This window comes from Notamacropus eugenii, chromosome 5 (assembly GCF_028372415.1).
Source record: "Notamacropus eugenii isolate mMacEug1 chromosome 5, mMacEug1.pri_v2, whole genome shotgun sequence".
NCBI lineage: Eukaryota > Metazoa > Chordata > Mammalia > Diprotodontia > Macropodidae > Notamacropus > Notamacropus eugenii.
In genome coordinates, this window is record NC_092876.1 from 138460507 (window position 1) to 138476523 (window position 16017).

The window sequence follows — 16017 nt, forward strand, 5'->3', positions numbered from 1 at the left end:
GATAGCTGTCTCCATTCAAGCAGCTAAGTCTACTCACAGGTTACTGTGTTTGTCCTCTGTTGCCAAACAAGAGCTATATATGTGTATATCTATATCTATAGATACATACATACACACATATATTACCTAAAACAATTTTCCAAAGGATAACCCAGAAAACATGAGCAGTTTTCAAAAGTATTGCATGGTATTAACAATCAGATGAAAGAATGCTTCAAATAATTAATAATAATGACAACATGAATGCAAATAAAAATAAATATGAGACTTCACTTTTCTATCTAATAAATGCATAACAATGACAAAAATTAAAATCTTCTAGTGTTAGAGGGGGTGTGGAAAGACAGAGTATTATACTGTTTATGGAGCTGTGAACTGATCCAACAATTCTGGAGTGCAGTTTGGAATTATGAAGAGAAAGTGACCAAGGCTAACATCTGGAAATGGAGGGAATGCCCATCATTAGGGGAATGGCTATACAAGTTGTGGCATATGACCATAATGGGATATTATTATGCTATAAGAAATGATAAGCAGGATGATTTCAGAAAAACCTGGAAAGACTTGCATGAACTGGTAAAAAGTGAAGCAAGCAGAAGCAGGAGGACATTGTACACAATAGCAACAACATTATATGATGAACAATTGTGAATGATTTAGCTCTTCTTAGCAATACGATGATCCAACACAATCCCAAAGGGTTCATCATGAAGGATACTATCCACTTCCAGAGAAAGAACTGAAGGACTATAAATATAAACTGAAGAATATTATTTTTCACTTTCTTTTTTTTGTTCATTTTCCCCCCACAAAATGACTTATGGAAATGTTGTACATGATTACACATGTATAACCTATATCAGATTGCTTACCTTATTAGAGAAAAAGAAAGAAAAAGAGGGAAAGATAGAATTTGTAGCTCAAAACTTTAAAAAATTTTTAAAATTATTGTTCATATAATAAGGGAAAATAAAATATTATTTTTTTAAAAGAGTGACCCAACATTTCTATGTATCCCAAGGGACAACAAAGACAAAAAGAAAAGCTACATGTGTGACAAAATACTGCTATCATCAATTTTTGTAGTAGCATTGATGTAAAAACAAAATAGATGCCTATCAATTGAGAAATCACTAATCAAATCATGGGCTATGAATTTGATGGCACATAACGAATATAAATGTAGTATTATTTAATTAAGTGTATTGTGAAAAAGGATGAATATAAGAATACAGAGAAGCATGGAAAGACACAAATAATGCTGAGTGAAATGAAGAGAACCAGGAAAATAATGTATCTGATGAATATAATAATATGAAAGGAAATAACAAATAAAAGTATAGGCTCTTTAACTATGACAATCAAGTTTTGCCTCAAAGAAGAGATATGAGCATGTATCTTCCTCTGCTAATTGTTGAGGGCTAAAAGAAGGTGAAAAACTGTCTAGAATGTTGGACTTTGTTGTTGTGTTGGTTAGTTTATCTAAATTGCTTTTTTTCCCTCTATTTTTTATTTTTTGTTATAAGGAATAGATCTCAAGTGTGGGGGATGTACGGAGAAACTGAAGTGATATAAAAACAAAAACTCAAGAAAATTTTGTCAACAAATGTCTCTCCCTAACCATAGTTGTGTAAAGGACCACCTTTCTTCCTCTAATTTTTTATAATGTGATCTTTATACATTTGTCATATATCTATTTTGAGGTTACTGTGTAAAATCTAAGTCAAAATATAATTTAGTTAACCAATGTCCAGTTTTCTTGCCATTTTCATTGAGTAGATGGCTCTTTTCCCCAATAGTTTGTGTTTTTTGGATTTATCAAAACCTAGACTTCTATGTTTAATTGCTTCTGGGTTGTGCTGACAATCTTTTTTTACAGATCAATCTTTTTATTTTAAAAAATACTACTATATGGTTCTGATAATTGAGTTATTTATAATTTAAGAACAAAAAATAGTAAATTTCCTTCATCCCTACTTTTTTCTTTAGTTCCAATGAGATTGCTGACTTTTGTTCTTAGAGATTAATATTTTGCTTTTTGCCTAGATTAATACAGTAAGTTTGATTGGCATGGTGCTAAATCTGTCAATTAATTACAATGTAGCTATACTTTGACTTCCTTTCTCCAAAAGTTCTTCCACATCTGCATTTTCTGCTTATAAAACTGCCATTCTCTTTTTTCAATATCTTAAGCCCTTGGTTTAGTCATCTGTGAAAATGAAGATAATAATTGTACCTATCGCATAGGATTGTTGTGAGGATGAAATGAAATAATATATATGAAGCAATTTGAAAACCTTAAAGTATTATAGAAATGTCAGCTATTATTTATATATTTTCTGTGTTTTCAACTGACTATTCTGTAATTTGCCTTATTGATTTTATTCTTTGAGAGCTCTGATTTCTAGTTTAATTTCAGTCTTAATTTCCCTTGAAAAGCTATTTCTCTGTTGAACTTTTCCAGAGATTCTTATGGTTCCTTTATTTGAGGAACTTCAGAATTTGTCTCCTAGCTTTCTTTTCTTTTTTCAGATCACTGTTTAATAGAGTACATGATTTTTTCATTGTGTTGTGACTTTTTCTAATTTACTTTTTTCTTTTGTTTTTCCTTTATTTTTATTTCCTGCTGATATTTCTGCTTAGAGACTAGATGGATGGCACTCCTGTTCCCTTTTTCCTTCTCAGGTAGTATTGCATCAGGCTTCCCCAAAATTTGGCCTTTCCTCAATGTGTGGTAGGGCATTTAATCCTATCCAGAAACAAAAGTTAGACAATTTCAAAGCTCCTCTACATGAAAGTGTGGAAGTATCTGGCTTGTTCCTTGACATATGAAAACTCTTGGAGAGGGGAACCACTACATCATAGTTTATACTTGACACTTTCTGTCAGTCTGGAAGATTGGTTCTTTGCTACTGGTTTTCCTCTTTCACATACCTTTCTGGTAATGGGGCTGGGATAGCTCAATACTCTACCTGGATTAAGGGATGAGAATGGAGTGGTCAGACTAAAATAATGTCTAGTGGAAAATAGTAGAAACTACCACAGTAAAAGTACAAAATGAAAGACTATTAGGTTAGTGGAAAAGGGCAGAAAGCAGTCTGGGAATGGGTTTTTTCTGAGATCTTCACTATTATTTCAGCAGGCTTTAAAAGTGTGATGATATTTTTCACTTTTTATGTGACAATTTTAATGACTATTATCTGGTGCATTGCTTGTTAGCTTGAGGTTGGGATGGGTGGGTGATAAACATTTACATGGTGCTATGTACTACATTAAGTGTTTTGCAAATATTATCTTATGTTATCCTTGCAGCAACCCTGCAAGGTAGGTGCTATTTATTATTATCATTTTATACTTGATTTTGAAATTGAGGCAAATATAGGTTAAGTGACTTGCCCATGGTTATTTTGCTGGTATGTTGGAGGCCAAATCTGAACTCTAGCCTTCCTGACTCCCGGATGAGTGATCCATTCATTTCACTGCCTTATTGCCTTGTAGCATTTTGGAATTATACAGAGAAAGTTTTCTCCAGTATCATATGCTTGTGTGTCCCATATGGATGAGATATATTTTCACAAGTCCACAAAGCATGAGATTAGAGTCAAAAATGAAGGGATAAAATAATGGCAGAAACCTATGACTTTCATAAGATGTTGAAGATTTTTGATCATCTCTGGTGTTCTTCATTGTCTTTCTACCCTCAGCGTTTAGTATCAATACTTTACATGTGGTAGATACTTAATAAATGTCCTTTGAACTATATTGGATTGACTCCAAAACAGGATGCCATCTTGGCAAGCTGGCTGGATTTAGTATCTGAGGATCTAGGTTTGAATGTTGGCTCTTCCTTATGATCCATGTGACTTTTCAACTTCTCTAAATCTCTGTTTCTTTATCTATAAAATTAGCAGTATATAGTAGGTAGTCTATGGTATCTTCCAGGTCAAAACTGTGATCCTAGAGTTATCTTTTCTGAAGCTCGGGTAGTTTATTTTTGACACATGACTTGGTACCCAAATCGTAGTTAGAGGGACATATTTGGATATGTTTGGGGTAAATATCAGCAGCTTTTCATATTTCTGTGATTGGGCAGACAAAAAGGACAACCTCCAATCATACCGCCTTTTGCTATGTGTCAATGGCTTTCTAATAATATCATATCTAGTGGTCTGATGGGAGAGAAAGCTGAAGAAATTGGCTGAAATTAAAAATTTAGAGTTTCTGTGGATTTCTTACATTTTTGCTTCTCCTGACCCACTACCAACTTTGGGGCAAAAAGTGGGCAAGGGACTTGAAATATCTGTTCATGTATGGAAACACCCGGGTATCATTAATTCAATTTCTAGACTTAAAGCAATTGGAGCATTGACAAGGAATACAACTGTTTTTTAAAGCATAAATTTCTCCATTCCCTAAAACCCCTTTCATAGGGTCATGAAATCCCAGTATTAAGGTGCTACCCTTTCTGAGTAAATTTTCTTGATTAAAATGAATAAAAACAAAGTTATTCATGTGAGCAACACTGAAAAGGCATCCACACCTTTGTAGATACAAAAGAGATACTCAGCTGGGAAAAAAAAAATGATTGAAGTATCCTGTTTCCCACCATATAATGTATATATGACTGAAATAAGAACTTTTAGATTACAAACTGAAAAACTTTGCTACCTAGAATTATTTGGTGACTACAAGAAAGCCTTGTATTTTCTATGTATAGTTTGGCTTCTTACCATAAGATAGAAGTGAGTCATTTCCCAGAAGAAACCCTACTTTAGAATGTAGATGGGTCAAGATCAGACATCCAAAGTGTGTATGAGAAGAATCTTCAGAGCTGGGTCCAAGAGGTACCTTTATAAATACATAATTAGAAGACTTCAGAGTTGGCAGTGCCATTTGTTTTTTGGCATAGCTGACTGGAGGAAAAAAGCTTTACTGCATATAAGAAGTGACTGAGAAGAAACTTATATTTAACATTTCTCTGCATTGCTGTCTATTACCTGAGAGGTGGAAACTCAACCAAGGAAATGGATCTTGAAAACCTCTACAGATCCTAGGCTTAAGGGAAATGCTTTTCCCAAATTAGTATAGTGCTATCTCAGATCTCAGGCAAAGGAGAAGATTTTTAAAAAGCTCTGAAGTTCCCAGGCTTACAGTTTCAGCTTCTTGTTGGAAATGCATAATGCTACTTCATGACCCCGACCAAAGTAGAGCTGAAAAAGCTCTTCAGTTCTAGACTTAGAGTTATGTTTGAATGAGCTTAATCCTTCTGTGGTAGCCCAGAAGAGGAAGACCTGGGCACAACATTCAAGCAGAATGCTTGACCAGCAGAAAGTGATGGACCTAGCAAAGGAGCAACCTGACATCCAACAGAGAAAAGGCCCCATCCTTCAGGAGAATGGAGAGGAGCAAAAGAGGAATAGTTTGGCTTCTCAGTGACTTCTGGTGCAGACTATCTCTGAGGTAGACTAGGGACATCAAGGTGTGAGTTGATCCAGGTACATATGTTCCCTACTCACGTACCTCCATGCAATGGTTTTGTAAGTTTGTGTCCATTTTCTTTCATGCACATTGTGCTCACTGGTGAGAGAGTATGTTCCAGGTTTATTATTATGATATTATATTTGAATCATACCTGTTTTGCTTTCTGTTTAGTAAATGATTTAGTAAAAGATTAAGAGTCAGTGGTGTCATCCTGTCTTTCTAGAGGGGTCTCAATAGCTATAAATGTATTAGGTATGTATTTCTCCTACTATGCCTTCCTATAGGACTTTGACAGTGAGTTGTAGCAGTGTGCCCACCTCCACTGAGAAAACTACCTACCTGAAAGCATCAGTGCACATGGGTGAGTGAGACAACCTTATCACAGAAAGAAGAATGATAATTAATAGTAAAAACAACTAGCATTAACATATTGCTTTAGAATTTGCAAAGCACTTTACATATGTTAACTCATTCAATCCTCACAACATCCCTGTGAGGTAAGTTCTACTACTATCATCCCCATTTTCCCATTTTGCAGATGGAGAAACTGAGACACAGAGAGGTCAAGTCACAACCCTAGTAAGAAATTCAAACAGGATTTGAATTCAGGACTTCCTGACTCCAAATTTGATAATCTATCCACTGTGGCACCTAGCTGCCTAGGAGTCAGATGCCATGCCTACCTGTGCTATAACAGCGTCATCTACTCTGCATGTACCTCGCTTTTCATCTGCCTTCATTTTCAGTGTTTTTCCCATGCCCATTCATCAGCCTTCTACCCTTTTTCTCTTACCTTTCTTCTACTTTCAGTTTCTTTCCAAACATCAGATGTTTTAAACACTTTGTCCCAACTTTTTTTTAAGTCACTTTGTCTCTTCCCTTTTTAGTACACCCTTTCCTTTTAATCCTAAATTTCATCTTTCTTTTCTTTGGGCATTTAAATTCAGATCACCCCAGGATATTTCTGGTGAGTTACTGATATAGTTTGACCCAGTTACTTTTTAACTTGTAGGAAGTTGATAACTTCTAAGGAGAAAGAATGGATTATCTGAGGAAGAAGATGACAAAGTTGGCTGTCTAGGAAAAATCTATTCTTCTCAGACATTCTTTAAAATAATTGTTGAAAATCTATTGTGTACAGAATCCTATCTGAGGTATTGAGTGAGGTTAAAAAAAATGACACCATCTCTTCAGCAAAATACACTGTTTGGTGGTACTCTTTTATGCTTACTCCAACATTGGAGTCTTAAATAGTTGATTTAATGCTTAGGGAATAAGCCAAATACTCCTGTTGCAAATTGAGTGCTGAGTTATTGAATGGCTAAGAGTTACTTGGGGTAGAAAGGAGATATCAGAGGATCATAATAATTATAATCTACTGATAATTGTGATGTAATGGCCACTGAATAAAAATTTGAAATATCATAAGGAATAATGTGATTGTATCAAGGGAAATCCATTCTTTTAAATATTTTTCTTTTCCTATTTTAAGTTGTACCTGATTAGCAATGAGTTTTTAAGTGGTAAGATATTGACTGGTTTGACATCACATCAATAAACAACTGCAGATATAATTTGGTCATGAATAACTGGGATTTGATCTATTATTTTTTCTAGCAAATATAGTTTAAGAAAATGTTAATCTGATTCTCAACCACATATTCAGGTGGGTGGACATTCTTTGTGTCATAGGCAATGGTCATGTCCCAGGCATCAATGACACTCACATCAAGATCCTGGAAGATGTCTTTCAAAACCAGAGACTGAATATATCCATGAAAGTCACTAAATCTCTCAGGATCATCAGAAATTTCCCTGGTATTTTCACCTTTGATGATCACTCTTGTCTCTGGGCTTCTCTGGAATAGGCGTTTAATGGCATTATGGACATTGATGGCCCGTCGGATGAAGAGGTCAATCGGAAAAAACCTAAAGTGCTGACCCAGAGAAAAGATAATAATGGTGTTGCTGTCCCCTGCTATTCGATCTATTGCATGGGCCATGTATTCATTCTCTTTTGCTGAATAGCTAATTGAGCCAACCAGAGGGTAGCCATGTCTTTGCCACTGAATGTAGATCTTCCTTTCTAAGTCCACAAGAAGTTGACGACGGAGTTTCCCAAATCCGTGGAGGTCAACAGACTTCAGTGCTGATAACAAAGAGAGAAATCACAAATGGAATTAGTTTAAAAGTTACAAAGATTGCTTAGGCAAAGGCATAGTATGAAGATGGGGAGGAGTAGAGTTGACTCTAAACTGAGTATGTCAGCCAAATGGAGGACCAAATGAGAGCACTAGTTGTACAAAAGTGGTAAGTAATGAAAAATGTTATATAAAGGTATTTAATCATAAACTAGTTATTGTTTAACCCATGTCATTTAATTACATACTTTTTTCTGTTTTATTGATTTTTTTTTTTAGTATTTTATCTTTATTTTTCCCTGGTTATACGCGAAAACAATTTTTAACATTCTTTTTAAAAACTTTTAGTTTCAAATTCTCTCCCTTCCTCCCTTCCTACTACCTTCATTGAGAAGGCAAGCAATTCAACATAGGTTATACAAGTGTACTCATGCCAAACATATCCACATTGTGAAAGAAAACATAGATAAAAATAACTCAAGAAAAATAAAGGAAAAAAATGTGCTTCAATATTCAGACACCATCAGTTCTTTCTCTGGGAATGGATAACATTTTCCTTCATAAGTCCTTCAGAGTTGTCTTGGATCATTGTGTTGCTGAGAATAGGTAAGTCATTCACAGCTGATAATCTTACAATATTGCTATTACTTTGTGCATAGAACATTTCACTTTGTATCAGCTCATGTAAGTTTTCCAAGTTTCTCTGAGAGCATCCTGCCCACCATTTCTCATATTGCAATAATATTCCATCATAATCACATACCACAACTTGTTCAGTCCTCCTGTAATTGATGGGCATCCCCTCAATTTCTAGTTCTTTGCCCCAGAAATGAGTTGCAATATTTTTGGATATATAGGTCCTTTTTCCTTTTTGCTTTTTCTCTCTTTTGGGATACTGATCTAGTAGTGGTATTGGTAGCTCAAAGAATATGCATGGTTTTGTAGCCCTTTGGGCATAGTTCCAAATACTCTACAGAATGATTGAATCAGTTAACAACTTCATCAGCAATGCATTAATGGGGGGGTGGAGCCAAGATGGCAGAGTAAGATCAACTACTCACCTAAACTCTTAGACAAACTCCTTCAAATACCATTAAAAAGAAAATCTTACCAGATTTTGGAGGGGCAAAATCCAGTAGGAGACAGACTGTGACAGATTCACAGCCCAGGACAGACTGGAAGGTTGATAGGAAGGATCTGTTCCATGGAGGAGCACACAACACATGGTGCACAGGCTGTACCAGTGCATCCCCACCACAATAGGGCTGATCAGGAAGTCTTGGGTGGCTTGAGGCAGTGGCTGCACTGCAGAATCTTGGTCATATCAACCCAGGACAGGAGTCCAGAGGAACTGAGCAAGTGAGAGCTATGGAGCCACAGGTATCTGCAGTGGCTACTCCTGAGATTATCAGCCCACAGATTAAATGTCTGTAAGTCACCTACTTGAACTTCTGGGAGCCAAAATGGAAGAGTGATCGGTAAATGTTCTCTCCCCCTCCCCTTGTTTACCTTGAAAGAACCATAAAATATTTCCCCAGAAAAATCCTGAAACAGTGGGATCAGCAGAAGGGGCAAACAGTCTCTTAGCACATGAGGCTAGGAAAATCACTAAAGAGGGTCCCCCTTGCTGTGGCTGAAGGGAACCAGTGCAGGACTGGAGCTATCTCAGACAGCCCCACCTCAGTAAACCAGGAGGAGATCCAAAGTCCCAGGGGGATGGAGCCTCGCAACAACCAATACCAGGCCCCTAGGCATGCCTCAGGACCTCAAGGGAATCAGGAAGACACTAGGGCAACCAAGATCACCAACCACTGAGATTGCTTATGCTCTAGCTCAGCGACCTCCTGTGGCCATGCCACCCCTCCCACATACTTAACAAGCTAGCTCCAGGGTAAATCCTGGAAAACACAAAAAGACTTCACCTGGCTTCTGCTTTCTCATACCAGCCAGCTCAGCACTAGGTAGGCTGCAGCACTTTAGCTTCTAGCTGAAAGAACCAGAGGCCAGGACACACAAAGCCTCAAGCTCAAATAACAAGAACTGTATCACAGAGCCCCTTGTGCCCTAGATGCAGAGATCTGCTTTTAAAGCCAGGAAAATGGTGATTATCATCATCAGGAATAAGCAGCAAAACAGGAAAGAAAAGGCCATAGAACCCATCTATGGGGACAAGGACCAAAACATGAATACCAAAGAGATCAGCATTAAGACTGTACTCCCATCTGAAACTTCAGAAGGGATAATGAACTGGTGGCAAGCACAAAGAGCACTCTTGGAAGAGCTGAAGAAGGATTTTAAAAGCCAAATAAGAGAAATTGAAGAAAAACTGGCCAATGATTTTAAAAGTGTGAAAAAAGAATTCACTGAAGAGAACAGCTCCTAAAGGAAAATTGGACAAAAGGAAAAGGAAGTACAAAATCTAACTGGGAAAAGTGAACAAATGAAAAAGGAAGCACAAAACCTAACTGGAGAAAATAACTCCTTAAAAGGAATAATTAGACAGATGGAAAAGGAGATGCAAAAGTTAACTGAAGAAAACAATTTGATAAAAATTAGAATTGGGCAAGTAGAAGCTAATGACTCTATGAGACGTCAAGAATCAGTCAAACAAAATCTAAAGACTGAAAAGACAGAAGAAAATGTAAAATATCTAATTGGAAAAACAACTTACCTGGAAAATAGATCCAGGAGAGAAAACCTAAGAATTATTGGCCTACCAGAAAGCCAAGATAAAAAAAAGTGCCTGGACAATATCTTCCAAGAAATCATCAAGGAAAACTGCCCAGAATACCTAGATCCAGAGGGCAAAATAGTCATCAAAAGAATCCACTATTCACCTCCCAAAAGGAATTCCAAAGTAAGTAATATCGTTGCCAAATTCCAGAACTATCAAATGAAGGAGAAAATACTACAGGCAGCCAGAAAGAAACCATTCAAATATTGAGGAGCTATAGTCAGGATCAGAGGGGAACTTGCAACTTCTCCATTTAAAGACCGAAGGCATTGGAATATGATATTCCATAATGCAAAAGAACTGGGACTACAATCAAGGATCAATTACTCAGCAAAGTTGAGTATATTTCAGGGAAGGAGACGGACATTAAATGAAATAAGGGATTTCCAAACCTTCCTGATGAAAAGACCAGAACTCAATAGAAAACTCAATCTTTAAATGCAGATCTCAAGAGAGGCATTAAAAAGGTAAACAACAGGAAAAAGCACTTGTTACTCAATATGGGCAAACTGCTTACATCCTTATAAGGGAAGATGATACTTGTTAATCTTGAGTTTTGTATATTTATTATGAAATATAAAAGGGATATACATAGATAGAGGGAGTGGGTTTGAAATAAATGATGCAATGACAAAAATGGGATTTAAGGGTAAAAAGGGATTGCAACAGGAGATGTGAAAAGTAGGAGGAAAAAAATGGTAAATTACATCAAGGAAGAAGCACAAAACTATAGTACAGTAGAGAAAAAGAGGGGAGAGAGATGAGCATTGTTTGGCAATTACTCTGATCAGATTTGGTTCAAGGAGGAAACAACAAACTTAACAACATAAATCTAACTAGTTCTTTTGTGTGTGTGTGTGTGTGTGTGTGTGTGTGTGTGTTTTAGTCCTATTTTTCTTTTTTTTTCCTTTATTTATTTATTTAACTTTTAACATTCATTTTCACAAAATTTTGGGTTCCAAATTTTCTCCCCTTTTGTCCCCTCCCCCCACCCCAAAACACCGAGCATTCTAATTGCCCCTGTCTGCCAATCTGCCCTCTCTTCTATCATCCCTCTCTGCCCTTGTGTCCATGCTATAGCCCTTTACCTATATTTCTTATTTCCTAGTGGCAAGAACAGTACTCGACAGTTGTTCCTAAAACTTTGAGTTCCAACTTCTCTTCATCCCTCCTTCCCCGCTCCTTCCCCTTGGAAGGCAAGCAATTCAATATAGGCCAAATCTGTGGAGTTTTGCAAATGACTTCCATAATAGTAGTGTTGTGTAAGAACTAATTATATTTCCCTCCATCCTATCCTGTCCCCCATTACTTCTGTTCTCTCTTTGGATCCTGTCCCTCCCCATGAGTGTTGACCTCAAATTGCTCCCTCCTCCCCATGCCCTCCCTTCCATCATCCCCCCCACCCTGCTTATCCCCTTATGCCCCACTTTCCTGTATTGTAAGAAAGGTTTTCATACCAAAATGAGTGTGCATTTTATTCCTTCCTTTAGTGGAATGTGATGAGAGTAAACTTCATGTTTTTCTCTCACCTCCCCTCTTTATCCCTCCACTAATAAGTCTTTTGCTTGCCTCTTTTATGAGAGATAATTTGCCCCATTCCATTTCTCCCTTTCTCCTCCCAATATATTTCTCTCTCACTGCTTGATGTCATTTTTTTAAGATATGATCCCATCCTCTTCAATTCACTCTGTGCACTCTGTCTCTATGTGTGTGTGCGTGTGTGTGTGCATGTGTGTGTGTGTGTGTAATCCCACCCAGTACCCAGATACTGAATAGTTTCAAGAGTGACTAATATTGTCTTTCTATGTAGGAATGTAAACAGTCCAACTTTAGTAAAGTCCCTTATGACTTCTCTTTGCTGTTTACCTTTTCATGCTTCTCTTCATTCTTGTGTTTGAAAGTCAAATTTTCTTTTCAGCTCTGCTCTTTTCATCAAGAATGCTTGAAAGTCCTCTATTTCATTGAAAGACCAATTTTTCCCCTGATGTATCATACTCAGTTTTGCTGGGTAGGTGATTCTTGGCTTTAGTCCTAGTTTCTTTGACTTCTGGAATATCCTATTCCACTCCCTTCGATCCCTTAATGTAGAAGCTGCTAGATCTTGTGTTATCCTGATTGTATTTCCACAATACTTGAATTGTTTCTTTCTAGCTGCTTGCAATATTTTCTCCTTGACCAGGGAACTCTGGAATTTGGCCACAATGTTCCTAGGAGTTTCTCTTTTTTGATCTCTTTCAGGCGGTGATCTGTGGATTCCTTGAACACTTATTTTGCCCTCTGGTTCTAGAATCTCAGGGCAGTTTTCCTTGATAATTTCATGAAAGATGATGTCTAGGCTCTTTTTTTGATCATGGCTTTCAGGTAGGCCCATAATTTTTAAATTGTCTCTCCTGGATCTATTCTCCAGGTCAGTTGTTTTTCCAATGAGATATTTCACATTATCTTCCATTTTGTCATTCTTTTGGTTTGGTTTTGTGATTTCTTGGTTTCTCATAAAGTTATTAGCCTCCATCTGTTCCATTCTAATTTTGAAAGAACTATTTTCTTCAGTGAGCTTTTGAATCTCCTTTTCCATTTGGCTAATTCTGCTTTTGAAAGCATTGTTCTCCTCATTGGCTTTTTGAACCTCTTTTGCCAATTGAGTTAGCCTATTTTTCAAGGTGTTATTTTCTTCAGCATTTTTTTGGGTCTCCTTTAGCAGGGTGTTTACTTGTTTTTCATGCTTTGCTTGCATGTCACTCATTTCTCTTCCCAGTTTTTCCTTCATCTCTCTAACTTGATTTTCAAAATCCTTTTTGAGCTCTTCCATGGCCTGAGACCATTGAGTGGGCTGGGATACAGAAGCCTTGCCTTCTGTGTCTTTGCCTGATGGTAAGCACTGTTCTTCCTCATCAGAAAGGAAGGGAGGAAATGCCTGTTCACCAAGAAAGTAACCTTCTATATTCTTATTTTTTTTTCCCTTTTCTAGGCATTTTCCCAGCCAGTGACTTGACTTCTGAGTGTCCTCTCCACTCCCACTTGCCTCCAGATCTGCCCAGCCAGCACTTAGGGTCTGAGATTCAAATGCTGCTTCCCAGACTCAGGGTTTTCGGCAGGGGCGGGGCTGCTATTCAGTGTGAGATTAAGTTTAGGTGCTCAGGTGGGGGCAGGACTGCCTCACGGGCTCAGTTCCCTCAGGGGGTTTATGCAGAGACCTTCGACAATGGAGCCAAGCTCCTGCCTGCTTGGGAAGCCCCGGTCTGTTCCCGCCTCCGCTGCTGCCTCCCAAGGGGGCCCGAGTTATGGGAGCACCCCACACCCCTCTCGTCCCACCAAAGAGACCCTCTCACTGACCCTTGTCACCTGTGGGTGGAGGGACCAGCACGGCCGCTGGAGATTCTGTCCCTGAAGCCAGCTTGGATCCGCTCCTTTCTGCACAGCACCACCAAGGCAGGGTTGGGCTCTGCTCTGGGTCCGGGGAGTGAGGGACCTTTTGCGAGAGGTTTTCAGGCTCTCTGGAACAGAAATCTCCTCCACTCCGTTGTTCTGTGGCTTCTGCTGCTCCAGAATTCTCTGGGGGTTATTTTTTTACAGATATTTTATGGGCAGTGGTTTTGGAGGTAGCGTATGTGCGTCTTTCTACTCCACCATCTTGGCTCCGCCCTAACTAGTTCTATAGGCAAAAGAAGGGGAAGTGGGAAAGAAAAGGGAGAGGAGGCTAAAAGGGAGGGAAGAAGTAGTAAGGGAAAAGGGGAGTAAAAGGGAGGGGGGCTGAAAGAAAGAAGAGAAGACTGTGGGAGGTGATGGCAAAAATTAAAACTCTGTTGTGGAGGGGAAGGGATCCCAAACTAAAAACACCAAGGAATATCCTTGCCAAATTCCAGAACTATCAAATGAGGGGGAAAATACTACAGGCAGCCACAAAGAAACCATTCAAGTATTGAGGAGTTATAGTCAGGATCAGAGAGGACCTTGCAACTTCTCCATTTAAAGATCGAAGGCATTGGAATATGAAAGAGGGGAAAGAAGATAGAGGGAAAGACATAGATAGTAATCATAACTGTAAATATGAATAGGATGAACTCTCTCTTAAAACAGAGACAGATAGAAGAAAGGATTAAAAACCATAATCCAACAATATGTTGTTTGCAAGAAGCACATTTGAAATGGGGGGATCCACACAGGGTAAAGGTAAAAGCTTGGAGCAGAATATATTGTGCTTCATCTGATGCAAAAAAGCAAGGTAGCAATTCTAATCTCACATAAAGCAAAAGCAAAAATAGATCTAATCAAAAGAAATAAGGAAGGAAACTATATCCTGCTAAAAGGCACCATAGACAAGGAAGCAATATTATTACTAAACATATATGCTACAAGTGATATAGCTGCCAAATTCTTAGAGGAGGAGTTAAGGGAATTACAGAAGGAAATGGCAAATTATACTAGTGCTGGACCTCAACCTTCCCCTCTCTGAACTTGATAAATCTAACCTCAAAATAAACAAGAAAGAAATTAAAGAAGTAAATAATACACTGGCTAAGGTAGTTCCTTATTGGGGATCGAGTGGAAATAGAAAGAAACACAGCTTTTTCTCAGCAATACATGGCACATGTTGACAAAAATTCACCATGTACTAGAACATAAAAACCTCACAGTTCACACAAATCTTCTTCCTTTCTATATATTACTAACAAAGCCCCACAGCAAGAGAAAGAAAGAGAAATCCCATTTAAAGCTGGGGTAGACACTATAAAATATTTGGCAGTCTATCTGCCAAAACAAACCCAGGGACTATATGAACACAATTACAAAACACTTTTTGCACAAATGAAGTCAGATCTAAGGAAAAACATCAATTGCTTGTAGGTAGGCTGAGCCAATACAATAAAAATGACAATTCTACCTGAATTAATTTACCTATTCAGTGCCATACCAATCAAACTATCAGATAACTATTTTATAGAGCTAGAAAAAATAATATCAAAATTCATCTGGAAGAACAAAAGGTTCAGAATGTCAAGGAAATTAATGAAAAGTAATGCTGGGGAAGTGGCCTAGTTTTACCAGATCTCAAATTGTATTATAAAGCAGCAATTATCAAAAACCACTTGGTACTGGCTAAGAAACAGAGGGGTAGACCCAGTGGAATATGTTAGGTACTCAAGACTCAATAGTCAATGAATATAGCAATCTACTGTTTGATAAACCCAAGGACCCCTGCTTCTGGGATAAGAACTCACTGACAAAAATTGCTGGAAAAACTGGATAACAGCCTGGCAGGAACTAGGCATAGACCAATGCCTGACACCATACACAAGAATAAAGTCCAAATGAGTGCATGATCTAGAAATAAAGATTGATAGAATAAACAAAGTAGTGGAGCATGGAACAGTGTGTCAATTAGATCTATGGAGAATGGAAGAATTTTTGACTAAACAAGAGATAGAAAATATTATGAAGTAAGAAATGGATAATTTTGATTACATTAAATTGAAAATTTTTTGCACAACCAAACCCAATGCAACCAAGATTAGGAGGGAAGCAGAAAACTGGGAAAGAGTTTTTGCAACTAGTGTCTGTGATAAGGGCCTCATTTATAAAATATAGAGAGAACTGAGTCAAATGTACAAGAATACAAGTCATTCCCCAATTGATAAATGGTCAAAGGATGTGAACAGACAG

General features: G+C 37.7%; 1 protein-coding gene across 4 annotated transcripts in view; it reads right to left on the reverse strand.

Annotated features, from left to right (window-relative positions):
• Window positions 1-165: 165 nt before the first annotated feature.
• LOC140505241 (NXPE family member 4-like) overlaps window positions 166-16017 on the reverse strand; it is a 35356-nt gene continuing 19504 nt past the window's right edge. For 3 of the 4 annotated variants that reach the window (XM_072611042.1, XM_072611043.1, XM_072611041.1), the window contains one exon: window positions 5899-7630. In XM_072611042.1, coding sequence (XP_072467143.1) covers window positions 7095-7630 — 536 coding nt within the window. In that variant the 3' untranslated portion in view covers window positions 5899-7094. Of the gene's footprint in view, window positions 4849-5898; window positions 7631-16017 lie in introns of those variants that run through there. The other variant, XM_072611040.1, reaches the window with a different exon arrangement.